The sequence below is a fragment of the Salmo trutta genome, chromosome 25 (assembly GCF_901001165.1).
Source record: "Salmo trutta chromosome 25, fSalTru1.1, whole genome shotgun sequence".
In the NCBI taxonomy this organism is placed as follows: Eukaryota; Metazoa; Chordata; class Actinopteri; order Salmoniformes; family Salmonidae; genus Salmo; species Salmo trutta.
This window is the reverse complement of record NC_042981.1, coordinates 4,258,117-4,274,399: the sequence shown is the minus strand read 5'-3', so window position 1 is coordinate 4,274,399 and position 16,283 is coordinate 4,258,117. Positions and strand designations below refer to the sequence as shown.

The 16,283-nt window shown below is 41.5% G+C and overlaps 1 protein-coding gene across 1 annotated transcript; it reads left to right on the top strand.

Moving 5' to 3' along the window:
• The first annotated feature begins 653 nt into the window (after positions 1-653).
• On the top strand, positions 654-15,832 carry LOC115161884 (legumain). The gene is made up of 14 exons (XM_029712692.1): positions 654-726; positions 1,076-1,229; positions 3,199-3,296; positions 4,951-5,032; positions 5,228-5,310; positions 5,571-5,646; positions 6,215-6,277; positions 7,037-7,103; positions 10,191-10,309; positions 10,720-10,809; positions 12,997-13,194; positions 13,467-13,637; positions 14,433-14,500; positions 15,136-15,832. Exons 2-14 carry the CDS (start codon positions 1,086-1,088, stop codon positions 15,173-15,175), a joined length of 1,299 nt encoding a protein of 432 aa, XP_029568552.1. The 5' UTR covers positions 654-726; positions 1,076-1,085; the 3' UTR covers positions 15,176-15,832.
• The last annotated feature ends 451 nt before the right edge of the window (positions 15,833-16,283 follow it).

The window sequence follows — 16,283 nt, the reverse complement described above, 5'->3', positions numbered from 1 at the left end:
CTTTTACTTTTATCTCACTACATTCCTAATGAAAAGAATGTACTTTTTACTCCATACATTTTCGCTGACACCCAAAGTACTCATTACATTTTGAATGCTTAGCAGGACAGGAAACTGGTACAATTCAAGCACTTATCAAGAAAACATCCCTGGTCACCCTGTGCCTCTGATCTGGTTGACTCACTAAACAAATACACTGTTTGTAAATGATGTCTGCCTGTTGGTGTGTGCCCCTGGTTATCTTGAAATAACAAAAACAAAACGTCTGGTTTGCTTAATATAAGCAATTTGAAATTATTTTTACTTTTACTTTTGATACTTAAATACCAAATACGTTTAGACTTTTTAAGTAGTATTTTACTGGGTGATTTCCTAGTAATTTCCTATTAAGATATCTTTACTTTTACCCAAGTATGACAATTGGGAACTTTTTTCCACCACTGACAAAAGACCATGTCATGAAAAATAGGAACAAGTCATATTTTTTAACCAGAGAATCAGAGACAAGCACATGACTTTGTATCATGTGTTTAAAACGTAGACTGATTTATCCAATCATGACCCGCCTTCCCCGTCTTGGGGCGATCTGATTGGCTGTCCAGTAAATCCTGACTGGGTTTTTTTTCCCAACCCTGTGATTGGCATAAAAATCCTCTCCTCAATGCAACAGCTACAAACGGTATCCGAGTCTTCGTGACAACAACATCTCAGAAAAACGAAAAAAAGGTAATCAAACTATTTTATTTTTTCGATGATACCTCAAATATAGCTAAGTTGTTGTTATAGGCTACTGTTAGTGTAGATTTGCTGCTTCAGTGATTTTGGAAATGGATGGTGTAACTGACAGCTAGCTTACCTAGCTAATGTTGGTAGCCGTAGGATCGACCAAACAGCACGTTTGCTGTAGCTTGCTACTTTACTCAACTGTAAACAGTCGCGGCAGTCGGCCAATTTTTAGACAGTGTTAATATAATCTTTTGACATTTCAAAACATGTGTGGACAAAGAAAAAAAACCATAAACATCTAGTTAGTAACTTGATATGCAGTGATGATAATACCTTTTTTTTTTTTACCAGGACAGAGGATGATGTTAACTTCGACCCTAGCCCTTCTGGGCCTCAGTCTGGGACTTGTGGCTAATGCTTTCCCAACACAACAGCGTGAAAACGGGAAGAACTGGGTGGTGATCGTCGCTGGCTCCAATGGCTGGTACAACTACCGGCACCAGGTAAGAGAGAAGTTAGACTAGTACATTTTGTGATTTTAAAAGGTGAAGAAAAATGTTTGTTTTTTAATTTATTTTTATCTGTTAACGTACACTTGACTTTATCAGTTGAGTGAGTCATTGTTGTAATCTTTTGCCATGAACACGTCCCAAATGGCTCCCTATTCCCTTGTATAGTGCACTACTTTTGACAAGGGCATAAGTATTGCACTATAAAGGGAAAATGGGGCTATTCGGGACATATTACAGTGTATTTGACCAATTTTAATTCTATCCGCCTAGACTTGAAGGTGACTTTCCCTTTTATTGATAAGGACTAGACATGCATAGCTGACATTGGCCACTATATTACTAATGTAGCTAGTCCTTTTTAACATTGTATGAAGCAGTGATTCACCCCAACCGACATGTACAAATTGTCTCGTCTAACCTGTAACCCCGCATATTGACTTGGTACCGGTACCCCCTGTATATAGCCTCGCTATTTATTTAAAAAATAATAATATACTTTTAGTTTTTTGGTAAATATTCTTAATGAACTCTTTATTGAACGGCACTGTTGGTTAAGGGCTTGTAAGTACGGTCTACACCTGTTGTATTTGGGGGGGCATGTGACAAAGTTGCATAATAATCAGTAAACATACTCATGAGCTTGTCAATCAATAACCCCTCATTCTCAATCACATTCAGATAATCAAATGGATAGATGCTGTGATGGATTATTTATTGAGTTTACCTGATTTTTTTTTTTTGACTGACTAGCTGTGTACATAGCTGCTGCTCTGTATTTAGCTGCTGCTCTGTATTTAGCTGCTGCTCTGTATTTAGCAGTTGACTGACTGGATGTGTACCTAGCTGCTGATCTGTATTTAGCTGCTGCTCTGTATTTAGCAGTTGACTGACTGGCTGTGTTCCTAGCTGCTGCTCTGTATTTAGCTGCTGCTCTGTATTTAGCTGCTGCTCTGTATTTAGCTGCTGCTCTGTATTTAGCAGTTGACTGACTGGCTGTGTTCCTAGCTGCTGCTCTGTATTTAGCTGCTGCTCTGTATTTAGCAGTTGACTGACTGGCTGTGTTCCTAGCTGCTGCTCTGTATTTAGCTGCTGCTCTGTATTTAGCAGTTGACTGACTGGCTGTGTTCCTAGCTGCTGCTCTGTATTTAGCTGCTGCTCTGTATTTAGCTGCTGCTCTGTATTTAGCAGTTGACTGACTGGCTGTGTTCCTAGCTGCTGCTCTGTATTTAGCTGCTGCTCTGTATTTAGCAGTTGACTGACTGGCTGTGTTCGTAGCTGCTGCTCTGTATTTAGCTGCTGCTCTGTATTTAGCTGCTGCTCTGTATTTAGCAGTTGACTGACTGGCTGTGTTCCTAGCTGCTGCTCTGTATTTAGCTGCTGCTCTGTATTTAGAAATTGACTGACTGGATGTGTACCTAGCTGCTGCTCTGTATTTAGCTGCTGCTCTGTATTTAGCAGTTGACTGACTGGCTGTGTTCCTAGCTGCTGCTCTGTATTTAGCTGCTGCTCTGTATTTAGCAGTTGACTGACTGGCTGTGTTCTTAGCTGCTGCTCTGTATTTAGCTGCTGCTCTGTATTTAGCAGTTGACTGACTGGCTGTGTTCCTAGCTGCTGCTCTGTATTTAGCAGTTGACTGACTGGCTGTGTTCCTAGCTGCTGCTCTGTATTTAGCAGTTGACTGACTGGCTGTGTTCCTAGCTGCTGCTCTGTATTTAGCTGCTGCTCTGTATTTAGAAATTGACTGACTGGATGTGTACCTAGCTGCTGCTCTGTATTTAGCTGCTGCTCTGTATTTAGCAGTTGACTGACTGGATGTGTTCCTAGCTGCTGCTCTGTAAAGTGACATAATACATTCTAACTCCTTCCTCTCAATTAAGCTGACTGTGATTAGTGGGGTGACTTGTTGCCTTACATTACATGATTAGTTTACTTCGTGTGTCCCCCCCCTCCCCCACCCTAGGCCGACGCCTGCCATGCGTACCAGATCGTCCACAGAAATGGCATTCCTGACGAGCAGATTGTCGTGATGATGTATGATGACCTGGCGACCAATGAGCAGTGAGTATTTCTGTTGTCTACCTTGTTAAAAAGGTGAAGAACTAAGCAGACAACGTCCTAGGGTTGCTGTAATCCAGTACAGATTGTCATGAAGGACTACACATGGTCCTCTCCAGGATTATAAATGACAACAGCCTTATCTTCTCTTCAGATTTAGCCAGCTTTAGTCTGTTTTTATTATGGGTTGGTTCTGCAATATTTGCATTCCTGAGATGAGAGCAGAGCATATGTTCTCCTTGTTTTGGGTGCATGATGGGTCTAAAACATTTCCTCATAGTGCTGTGGCGTACAGGCAGCAGCCAGACCCTGTGCATCTATACGCCACTCGGGCTCTCGCAGCGGTCTAAGGCACTGCATCTAGTGCAAGAGGCGTCACTACAGTCCCTGGTTTGAATCCAGGCTGAATCACATCCGGCTGTGATTGGGAGTCCCGTAGGGCGGCGCACAATTGGTCCGGGTTTGGCCAGGGTAGGCCGTCATTGTAAATAAGAATTTGTTCTTAATTGACTTGCCTAGTCAAATAAAGGTTCCTTTAATTTTATTTTTTATAAACGATTCTAGAAGCAGTAGCTGTCAGACACCATCCAGTAAATTGAGTGTTTCTCAAAAGGTGCCCTATTCCCTATACAGTGCACTAGTTTTAACCAGAGCCCTATGGACCCTGATCAAAGGTATTACACAGTAAAGTGAATAGTGTCGCATTTGGAAGGTGGTCAGTTTTAGAGGCTCACTAAGACACGCCTGACTCTCAGTCACAAGGATCTAATTTAGCTGCTCTTAACACGCTGGGAATTATGGTGCCGGGATGGGCCATAAGGTTCAGGGTTTAAGGTGGAAGACAATTATATCTAATGAAAAGAATGTTCTCTCTTGTCCAGTAGCAACATCAGCCATTGGTTAATTCATACGCAGGTATTGGAACCAATCAATGACCGACACATTTGAAGTTGTACTCGTCTTACTGTAATCACTAGATACTCATATTGACCTACTTTGATGCAGGAGGTGTCTTGATGTAGGTAAAAAATCGAATGTTGTCATATATATTTGTTTTTAACTGTACAACAATGCTGTTTTTGTTTCGATCCTGTAATATTTCCTGCATCTAGATGCTGCTGGGATGTACTCTTCTAAGTAATACTTAAGTCTGAATTGAAACAAACAGAATCATGTGACGCTTTAGTTTTGTGCGTGTGAAAGTTTTTTTTTAAAAAATTTTTTTATTCAGTATCTGAGTTTTGAATTTGACTACTGTAGGAATAGATGATGGTGTGATTCCTGTCATTGGAGGATAGAGGAAGTGATACTGTGGTTTTAGTAATAAAAAAATACTTTTCGTCATTGCTCTTCATGATAATTCCAAACTGCCACACACTGAATGCCATTATATTACAGTGCTAATGTGTATTGTGATAGAATGCGTGTCTTGCCAAGACTGTAGACGGTCAACATTTTATTTGTCCAACTGTTGTGTCTTCTGCTCAGTTCTCAAACACACGGGCACAGGGTAGGCACATTACTAGCTGTTGGGTGGCGTAAAGGGGGGGGGGGGGGGGTGTCCCCTGTAGGGTTTTGCGGTCATATAATAAATCGTATGGCCTGTTTCCTCCAGGCACGTATCTGATTTAGGTTATTTACCCCCTTTGTTTTTCAGAAACCCCACCCCAGGGGTGGTGATCAACCGACCTAATGGGACAGACGTCTACAAGGGAGTCCCCAAAGACTACACTGGAGACGTGAGTGGATGGAAAATGGAACATTTCAAATGCTGTATTTGTATTATTATTTTTTTTTTGTCAGTGGTAATATCGTCACACAACAATCAATGCTTTATATAGTACTGTTCAAGAAGTTGAGACCCTTATTCAAGTTGCTCACATAGATCTGAAGTCAGAACTGTCCTCAGTGTCTGCTCTCTGTGTACCCTGCAGGCTGTGACCGCTGACAACTTCCTGGCTGTGCTGAAGGGTGACTCAGCCAGTGCTAAGGGGGGTTCTGGGAAAGTGCTGAAGAGGCAAGTGATTGGGGGGGGAAGCAGGTTGGACTATATCATAGGATTACCACAGTAGGGTGAAGTTATCCCAGAACTTTAAGGTAGTCTTCTAAAATGAAATGAAATAAATCATTTACAACAATGTATTGTCATAAAGTTTCTTGACAGAACTTTCCCTGGAAAAACAGTCTCACAGCTTGAAAATGTGATTGTGTCATATCTTTCAGTTCAAAGGAAAAACACCTGGTTTATCAATTTAATTTTTCTCTTCCTGTTGGCAGCGGTCCCAACGATCACGTGTTTGTCTACTTCACTGATCATGGAGCTCCTGGGCTGCTGGCCTTCCCCAATGATGATGTAAGCACTTTTACACTTCCTGCTCGTCTCCCAGGGTTATTTCTCTTCTCTGAACACTTGCTTGTTGGCAGAAATGGAACACTACCCTCTGGCCTAAAAGTAGTGCACTATATAGAGAATAGGGTCTAAAGGAGTGCACTATATAGGGTCTAAAGTAGTGCACTATATAGGGTGTGATTTCAGACAGCGCCTTCCTTTTCTGTCCATGGCTGGATGAACGACCTCGTTCTGCTCTCTGTGAAACAGAAAGCTACCATGTATTTGAATTAACATTCAGAACAGGTTATGAGTTACTGTTATGATAAAAAATCTCATATTTTTAAGCCTGGTCGAAAAAAAACCCTTATGTTCTGTCACTCAGCAGAAAAGTTTTGTGGCAGAGACTGAGTCACTGAACAAGATGAGGAATACTCCTCCCACAATGCCTTGGGCAACCTAGGATCTTGTGACTGACTCTTGTGGCTCTACCACATGGGGTCTAGTGCCTCTTTGTTTTAAAGTTAATGTACTGGAAGAAAAACAGAAATGAAACTATTTATGAAATGTTTTTTTTTTTTTTTTTCTACAGCTTCATGTTGCCGACCTCATGGCTGCCATCAACTACATGCATGAGAACAAGAAATACGGAAAGGTGCGGTAGTTAAACCTGTTTATTGTTTGTGGATGTGGAGCACCAATCACATGGTCATTAAATAACATTGATTTAAGACTGAAGTTAGAGGTGACAGTCCGGATGATAGTGTTATGTGACTTTCGCTATCAATGTTCACAAACTTCAATTAATCTACTCAGTCTGCAACCCAGAGTTTGTAAGATTCTGGTTGAATGAAACGGACGAGAGTCCCAGCTTACAATAGTCAAAATGTTTATTCACGAGAGTACTCTGAAGTCCATTATACAAAGACATCCATTTTATAGTTCACTTCATATCCTACGTGCATGCACACAAACAGATATCCTACGCACATACAAACAAACAAACAAACACTAGATATCCTACACACATACATACACACAAACAGTAGGTGAGTTGTGTGCTTCTCCAGAGTTTTCACCACTGTATCACTAGCCAGCGCTGTCTGTTCCCTTCCCCCGAGATTAGAGGAAGCTTGAGAAGTACTCCCTGTCCTATCATAAGTTTCTCAAGAGTTCTAGCCAGGTTGAGCCAAACACAGTTTTAATTATTCTCTGTATTTTCTTCGGGACACATTTATCTCCCTCCCAGTCCAACCAAGTTGGACTTATGTTTAATACTTTAATTATTCATTATACATGCTACATAAACAACTAATTAGTTATGTTTCAGGGTAGAATTATTTAATCATTATCTTTTAAACATAGTTTTCCCCTGACTGGACTTGTTGTGTTCCTTGATCTTCCCTGCTCTCAGTTGGTGTTCTATATCGAGGCCTGTGAGTCGGGATCAATGATGACCGACCTGCCTGCTGACGTCGATGGTGAGTGACGCTGCGCTTGAACCTCCCTGTGACTCCAATCACAGGGAGCTATCCCGAAACCCTGATAGGAAGAACAGGTTAATCACTGAAGGTATCAGGGGTGCGTTCAAGATACTCTTGACCGCTCTTTGACCGGCCAGGTCACCAGTGATGCGAGTCATTATTCGATGTCCGGCCTCTAGGGGGCAGCATTGAGCGCTGTTATCTTCAAGTAGATTTCGGTGAGCATCTGGCGCCAAAAGTTGCATGTTCGACTCCAATGATGGAAAGTTTATAATTTAAAAAAAATAAAAAGTATATTTTAGTTTTAACCCTTGTCCAATTGAAAGTTAATACCTAACCTTAAAACATTTGGAGTTAATGCCTAAGCTCAATCTTAAACACTTTGAAATTTGAGAAACATGGATAAATGTCTAATTCTGACGTGAGACTGTGAGAGCCAGTTGCTTTGACTCTATCCAACCCCTGACTCGGACAGGGCCCGTCCTGCCTCGGACAGGGCCCGTCCTGCCTCGGACAGGGCCTGTCCTGCCTCTTGACTCCTATTCAGCTCTCGTTAAGTCTGCCTACTCTTACTTTTAATAAAGTACGACTGTCATTTACATAGAAATACCTGAGAGATTTCCATTTTGGAGAATCTGCTAAAATGGGTTATGTGTAGTAACACTAGGTGTAAATAATGACTACTTCTCAAAGTTTTTAAATTGTTGGAGTAAAACAAGTTTGTCCACTATTGGCGTATCATCTAATTTATTATGGCCATTTGAAATGTTAAAATCATATCCAAAAATATCAAGGGGTTAGAAAACCCAGGGCTTAAAAACAAAGGTGTCATTGTACGCTGATTCATGTCGTCTTTTTTAAATCCACAATTAGGATCCCTCCTAGAGGATCTAGATACTTTTTTTTTCTTACCTCTCTGGATTAAAACCAAATTATAAGTGTACTATATTACCTATTGGCTCACAAAAGAATACAACTTTTACATTACCGTGTAGTTTACCAATTAAATGGTGTGACGGCGATGTGGACATACTCGCTATTCATATCCCTAAATAAATGATCTCACTCCAATACATTTTTAATAGAAAGTTAGCAAATAGATAAGATCTTGCTACTGTGGAAAGGAAAATGCCTGTCTATTTGTGGCAAAAAAAAATCACCCTGTATTTTATTTATTACTCTTTGGTCATATCCCAGTTTACCTATTTGCTTGTGGCCTTGCCTACACCCAGCCAGACAAAATGAAACAGGCCTATTAACATAATGAATATGAATTTGAAGGGCATAAATGATTAAAGCGTAAGACTATTGTGACCTCACTAAAGGCTTCAGTTATACTTGCATCCAAACTGGTTCAATAGTAGATTATAAACAATGTCTCACCCCATGTTCAACAATGACCCTTTTCCCTTCATTCAGATTACAACTGGTTATTTCAAAATTAAATTATCGCTATTTTGTTTTTTATTGGTGGGGGAAGTGATGCAGACAATTACATTGGAGCTTCCATCAATCTATCTGCAAAATTTAAAGCTGTAGCCGTTACTCCAAGCTTTAAATTTTGCAGATTGATGGAAGCTCCAATGTAATTGTCGGCATCACTCCACCCCCCCCCCCCCCAAATGTCTAGTCACCCTGAACAGGGCTGTTTTTTGGCCGCTCGCTAAATCATGCTCTGAGGTGAACTTTTCCCTACGTACATATCTAGGATCAGCTCTCCCAATCTAACCTTAACCATTAGTGGGGGGGGGGGGGGGGGAAATGCAACCAAAAAAATCTGACCCAAGATCAGCGTCTAGGGGCAATTTCAACCTACTTCTCAAATCAGCCCTTTTGTAAGGGTCTGTTCAGGCGGCCAATTAAGTAGAACCAGTCACATGTACATAAGTTTTCATACAAGCAGATGGCAGCTACATTGTGTTTTTTTTGTCACTGATTGTGTGAAAAGACCTTAAGGAGAGATGGTCTGTGCCAGACCCTTGGTTATTGTCATGCTCTGCTCCATGGGCCATGTAGATCCTTGTCTCTGTAGTCTACTGTCTGGACTAGATCCTAGTCTGTCTGGACTAGATCCTAGTCTGTCTGGACTAGATCCTAGTCTGTCTGGACTAGATCCTAGTCTGTCTGGACTAGATCCTAGTCTGTCTGGACTAGATCCTAGTCTGTCTGGACTAGATCCTAGTCTGTCTGGACTAGATCCTAGTCTGTCTGGACTAGATCCTAGTCTGTCTGGACTAGATCCTAGTCTGTCTGGACTAGATCCTAGTCTCAAGCAGTGGTGGAAAAAGTACCCAAATGTCATACTTAAGTAAAGGTATTTGGTTTTAAATATACTTTTATATTAAGCAAACCAGACGGCACCATTCTTTTTTTTACAGATAGCCAGGGGCATGCTGGAACCCTCAGGCATCACTTACAAACGAAGCATGTGACTCTGCCAGATCAGAGGCAGTAGGGATGACCAGCGACGTTCTCTTGATTACTTGTTTCATATTAGACCATTTTCCTGTCCTGCTAAGCATTCAAACTGTAACGAGTACTTGGTGTCAGGGGAAGGGGAAAAAAATACCCCCCCAAAATGACTTCAGTAGTATTTTGACTTAAGTACTTTACATTTGTAAGTCGCTCTGGATAAGAGGGTCTGCTAAATGACTTAAATGTAAATGTACATCCCGCTGGCCTTAGGTACTTTACATCCCGCTGGCCTTAGGTACTTTACATCGCGCTGGCCTTAGGTACTTTACATCCCGCTGGCCTTAGGTACTTTACATCCCGCTGGCCTTAGGTACTTTACATCCCGCTGGCCTTAGGTACTTTACATCCCGCTGGCCTTAGGTACTTTACATCCCGCTGGCCTTAGGTACTTTACATCCCATAACGTTATATTGTTACCCACAGGCCAAAGTCTTCATTGTCTACCGTCCAACATTAAACCATGAGGGTGTTTCTTTACTACTTTAAAACATATATATATTTTGTTCTTGTGTATAATCAATCAAGCTATGGATTTCCAACTGTGATCGTGTATAAGCAGTGTCCTGGATCCATAGATCCTGTTTTTAATGCTCTCTCTCTCTCCTTCAGTGTATGCCACCACAGCAGCCAACTCTCATGAGTCGTCCTACGCCTGCTACTATGATGACAAGAGGGAGACCTACCTGGGGGACTGGTACAGTGTTAACTGGATGGAGGACTCTGATGTGGTGAGTCTGGTACAGTGTTAACTGGATGGAGGACTCTGACGTGGTGAGTCTGGTACAGTGTTAACTGGATGGAGGACTCTGATGTGGTGAGACTGGTACAGTGTTAACTGGATGGAGGACTCTGACGTGGTGAGACTGGTACAGTGTTAACTGGATGGAGGACTCTGACGTGCTCCTTCACATGTCGGGACACAACTTCTGATTCCTTTAGAAAAAGCTAAACACAAAAACGTAAACGATGTCCTCGATTAACCGCAAGTCTTTACTGATTTGTGTTTCTGTAAAGAAATTACTGCTGTTGGCTATAGCTGTTACTCCAATGTGTTTCGCCCAAAATAGGGGGCCAGAACATCCTTAGCCACTCACTGTCAATTCTCTTTGTAATGTCTCTTTCCCCGACTGTTGTCCAGGAGGACCTGAGCAAAGAGACGCTGATTAAACAGTTCAAGATCGTCAGGAGCCACACCAACACCAGCCACGTCATGCAGTTTGGAAACAAGGTGAGGGATTCAGAGGGAAGACCTAGCTAATTCCTGTTGAAACGTTCAGCTGAGGAGTCACATGACGTTTTAGTGAAATGGGTTTTATCTGCTAAGATTTAGATGTAAAAAATTTTTTTTTTTTTTTAGAGGGTTAACAAACCTCGACTTCCTCACGTCTGTTCAGATGGCTAATGTTTATGTTCCAATAGACGATTTGAATGAACGAGACGGTACCGTCTCTAGACTCTGGCCTGTATGGTGGTTAACTAGCTGTATTTATCTGTTCTCTAGACTCTGGCCTGTATGGAGGTTAACTAGCTGTATTTATCTGTTCTCTAGACTCTGGCCTGTATGGAGGTTAACTAGCTGTATTTATCTGTTACCTAGACTCTGGCCTGTATGGAGGTTAACTAGCTGTATTTATCTGTTCTCTAGACTCTGACCTGTATGGAGGAGGAGGTTAACTAGCTGTATTTATCTGTTCTCTAGACTCTGACCTGTATGGAGGAGGAGGTTAACTAGCTGTATTTATCTGTTCTCTAGACTCTGACCTGTATGGAGGAGGAGGTTAACTAGCTGTATTTATCTGTTCTCTAGACTCTGGCCTGTATGGAGGTTAACTAGCTGTATTTATCTGTTACCTAGACTCTGGCCTGTATGGAGGTTAACTAGCTGTATTTATCTGTTCTCTAGACTCTGACCTGTATGGAGGAGGAGGTTAACTAGCTGTATTTATCTGTTCTCTAGACTCTGACCTGTATGGAGGAGGAGATTAACTAGCTGTATTTATCTGTTCTCTAGACTCTGACCTGTATGGAGGAGGAGGTTAACTAGCTGTATTTATCTGTTCTCTAGACTCTGACCTGTATGGTGGTTAACTAGCTGTATTTATCTGTTCTCTAGACTCTGACCTGTATGGAGGAGGTGGTTAACTAGCTGTATTTATCTGTCCTCTAGACTCTGACCTGTATGGAGGTTAACTAGCTGTATTTATCTGTCCTCTAGACTCTGACCTGTATGGAGGTTAACTAGCTGTATTTATCTGTTCTCTAGACTCTGACCTGTATGGAGGAGGTGGTTAACTAGCTGTATTTATCTGTTCTCTAGACTCTGACCTGTATGGAGGTTAACTAGCTGTATTTATCTGTTCTCTAGACTGACCTGTATGGAGGTTAACTAGCTGTATTTATCTGTTACCTAGACTCTGGCCTGTATGGAGGTTAACTAGCTGTATTTATCTGTTCTCTAGACTCTGACCTGTATGGAGGAGGAGGTTAACTAGCTGTATTTATCTGTTCTCTAGACTCTGACCTGTATGGAGGAGGAGGTTAACTAGCTGTATTTATCTGTTCTCTAGACTCTGGCCTGTATGGAGGTTAACTAGCTGTATTTATCTGTTACCTAGACTCTGGCCTGTATGGAGGTTAACTAGCTGTATTTATCTGTTCTCTAGACTCTGACCTGTATGGAGGAGGAGGTTAACTAGCTGTATTTATCTGTTCTCTAGACTCTGACCTGTATGGAGGAGGAGGTTAACTAGCTGTATTTATCTGTCCTCTAGACTCTGACCTGTATGGAGGTTAACTAGCTGTATTTATCTGTTCTCTAGACTCTGACCTGTATGGAGGAGGTGGTTAACTAGCTGTATTTATCTGTTCTCTAGACTCTGACCTGTATGGAGGTTAACTAGCTGTATTTATCTGTTCTCTAGACTGACCTGTATGGAGGTTAACTAGCTGTATTTATCTGTTCTCTAGACTCTGGCCTGTATGGAGGTTAACTAGCTGTATTTATCTGTTCTCTAGACTCTGACCTGTATGGAGGAGGAGGTTAACTAGCTGTATTTATCTGTCCTCTAGACTCTGACCTGTATGGAGGTTAACTAGCTGTATTTATCTGTCCTCTAGACTCTGACCTGTATGGAGGTTAACTAGCTGTATTTATCTGTTCTCTAGACTCTGACCTGTATGGAGGAGGTGGTTAACTAGCTGTATTTATCTGTTCTCTAGACTCTGACCTGTATGGAGGTTAACTAGCTGTATTTATCTGTTCTCTAGACTGACCTGTATGGAGGTTAACTAGCTGTATTTATCTGTTCTCTAGACTCTGGCCTGTATGGAGGTTAACTAGCTGTATTTATCTGTTCTCTAGACTCTGACCTGTATGGAGGAGGAGGTTAACTAGCTGTATTTATCTGTTCTCCAGACTCTGGCCCATATGAAGGTGATGGCCTTCCAAGGTAATGCCAAGCCTGCTCCCCCCATGACCCTGCAGCCCATAGCGGCCCCAGACCTGACCCCCAGCCCTGATGTACCCCTGGCCATCCTAAAGAGGAAGCTGATGAGGACCAACGACATCTCTGCAACCAAGAAATACTTCAGCCAGATCACGTCACACCTCAAGGTAACGGACAGGAAATGCGTTTACCTTATTTTTTTATTGTAATATATGCATTTTTTTCCTCCCCCCCCCCCCCCCCCCCAATGAACCTGGGATTTATTCAATTGGGCACACCGTAACAAACTGAAAACAAGTGTTCCTCAATGAAGTTCAGATGGTTTCGCTCTGTTCGTGTCTAATGAACATGACCCAGACTTTATCATCAGGTGCTTCTGTTATTTCATAAGTGGAGACCTTGGTGGTTTTTTTTATTTAATTTTTTTAATTCCCACTAGGTGCGCGAGCTGCTGGGAGAGACCATGCGCAGGGTGGTAGAGACAGTGACAGGAGAGGAGATCATGACCCAGAGGGTTCTGAGTGCCAAGCTGGATCTGACCCAGCACCAATGCTACCAGGCTGCTGTCAACAACTACAAGATGCGATGCTTCAACTGGCATATCACTGAGGTACAGTCCTGTCTGGCATATCACTGAGGTACAGTCCTGTCTGGCATATCACTGAGGTACAGTCCTGTCTGGCATATCACTGAGGTACAGTCCTGTCTGGCATATCACTGAGGTACAGTCCTGTCTGGCATATCACTGAGGTACAGTCCTGTCTGGCATATGTCTGGCAAATGTATTTATAGGACATGCTTTTTTTTTTTTTTTACATCAACAATTGTCACTTCACAGGAACTCGCCCTAAAGCAGTCCATGGTACCAACTGCCCCAGCCCAGAACTCTCCTTTTTAATTTCAATCATTTTGTTTGAAAAGGGACAGATACAATGACAGTATTGACCCATTTGAATACACAAGTCCGATGCACCATCACTTAAGCCTTCATTTATTTCAGGGTTTGTCCCCAAGATGACTGTCTCTAGTTGATTTGTGGTACTGTAGGTTCCTGTCAACGATGAGTTGATCTACTTCTCTCTCCCAGCCTGTTACTCATGTACTTCAGAGACTGAATAACATAAATACGTCACTGAAATCAAAGCATATTTTTACAGACCGATTTTTAGACGTGTTTACTGTTAAACTAGACTTCTCACATGACCACGGGACGTTTTTAACTTGACACAGAATGACAGACATAACACTGACTTCTGTACAGGACATGTGGAGGAAGTAGGAACATTATGACTTGTATGTACTTTCCATTTTGAAACGGTGTACAGTTTTTAATTTAATTTTTTTCCCTCCCAGTATGGCTCAAAGTACAGTGTATATAGAAGTTGTGATTGTTCTTGTGTTGCAGTATGAATATGCTCTGCGACACCTGTATGCCCTGGTCAACCTGTGTGAGGGAGGATACCCAACAGACAGGTACTGTACCAGTCCCAAGGCTGAGTCCCAAATGTCTCCCTATATAGGGAAGGGGTTCTCAAACGCTTTTCTGTGGACCCGGGGAAACTTTTTTTTTAAATGTTGTGATTGCAAGTTTATCAGGGACCCAATATGAGAGAGAGAGAGAGAGAGAGAGAGAGATGTATATTTATTTTAAACGTGCATACAAGGAGTTCCAAGGCATTCTGACTTTGGCTGCATGTTGCCAGATGAACCAGGGAAGGAACATTTTTTTTAAAGGCCCAGCTCTTGGCATCAAAGAAAATGCTTAAATTATACACATTTTTCCATGAGGAAGAAGGAACACTGCCGTTTTTAAAGCTTAAATTATAGTGCATTCATGTTTAAAGAAAGTACTTTTTTTTTTTTGTGGGGGGGGGGGATGTATAATTGGTGAAGTGTGGATACTTGTAGGGTGAATGAGTGAGAAAGTTACCCTTCTACCTTAACACTATCAATGTCAAGACGAGTTATTAAATAAATACAAAAGGCGCACTAATGCACGGTTGGCAAACACAGTAATATTTGGTATATTAATTGTTTTATTTAAGTTTCATTTAGTTTCCGGGGAGCTGCTTCCATATACTAACCATGTAATTTGTCACCCTGCTCAGTATCCTGATGGCAATGGAGAAAGTGTGTCACTTCAACTAGACGGATCTTTCTGAACGAACACCCCTCGGATCAGGTCGCTGCGCCTCCAGACAGGAGGGTCTGAGACGACAACCAGTCTTCTCTTTGAACTGACAAGGAATCAAGTTTGACAAATCAAATTTTTTTTATTTTTTTTCACACTGCTATACCACTTTTTCAAAAATGTTTGATTTTAAACTTTTATTCCCTGGATTTATTGAGACATTTTTAAAAATGTTTTTTTATGAATTGTACAATCACTGAGTGTTTTTGTTTCTTGTTTTACTCTGATTTTCTTTCATGAAAATTTAGCTTTTGGATTCAGTTTTCTCCCTCTGGTGCAGTGGTGCCTGAAATTAGTGGGTATACTGTAATTTTGCAAAACGGCCCTCCCAGTTAAGGAAAGGCGCCCTATGAGAAACAGTGACCTACGCTCTGAATGACCTAAAACTATGAATCCCATATTGGTCATTCACTGTCAGGCTAACCTAAGTTGTACTGTGGAAGTAGGCTAATAGTAAGTCTACTATTGGAACAGATCAAATGGGCTGTCAAATGACTCAGAAATTCACAGGTTTCAGACACACACACACACCCTGCACTTTTTAATAGAACATCAATTTCTTTTTAGTTTTTCTAAGTCCGTAACGATGCTTAATAAACCACATCAGATGACTACTTTTGAGGTCTGGGTAAAAATCTAAGGAATGTAGCTATTTTTTTTTAAGTGCTCAGGCACCTAGCACTGTTTGGTTAGTAGCGTTTCTGTAGCCACTGGATTAGCTTAACATTTTAAATTGAAGGTTTTTGGGAACATGTCTTTCCATCTACCAGATGACTGTTGGGCCTGTCATCAGCATTGCTATATAATTTTTTTTCCCCCTCTTCGTTAATTGTTTGATACCTGGACATTTTACTTGATAATATGAGGCACCTTGATTCAAAGTAGCCTATAGCCACAATCCCATTAGAAACATGGAGGAAATAATTGGATTTTCTTTGTTTGTCCAGCTTAATTATCCTAGTCATATTAGCAACCCATGATACGTTTTTCTAACGGATATTTCTGTCCCTGAAAACGTGCGCATGTGCGGTGCGCAGTTTTAGAAGGGTGGTTTCCCGCAAATTG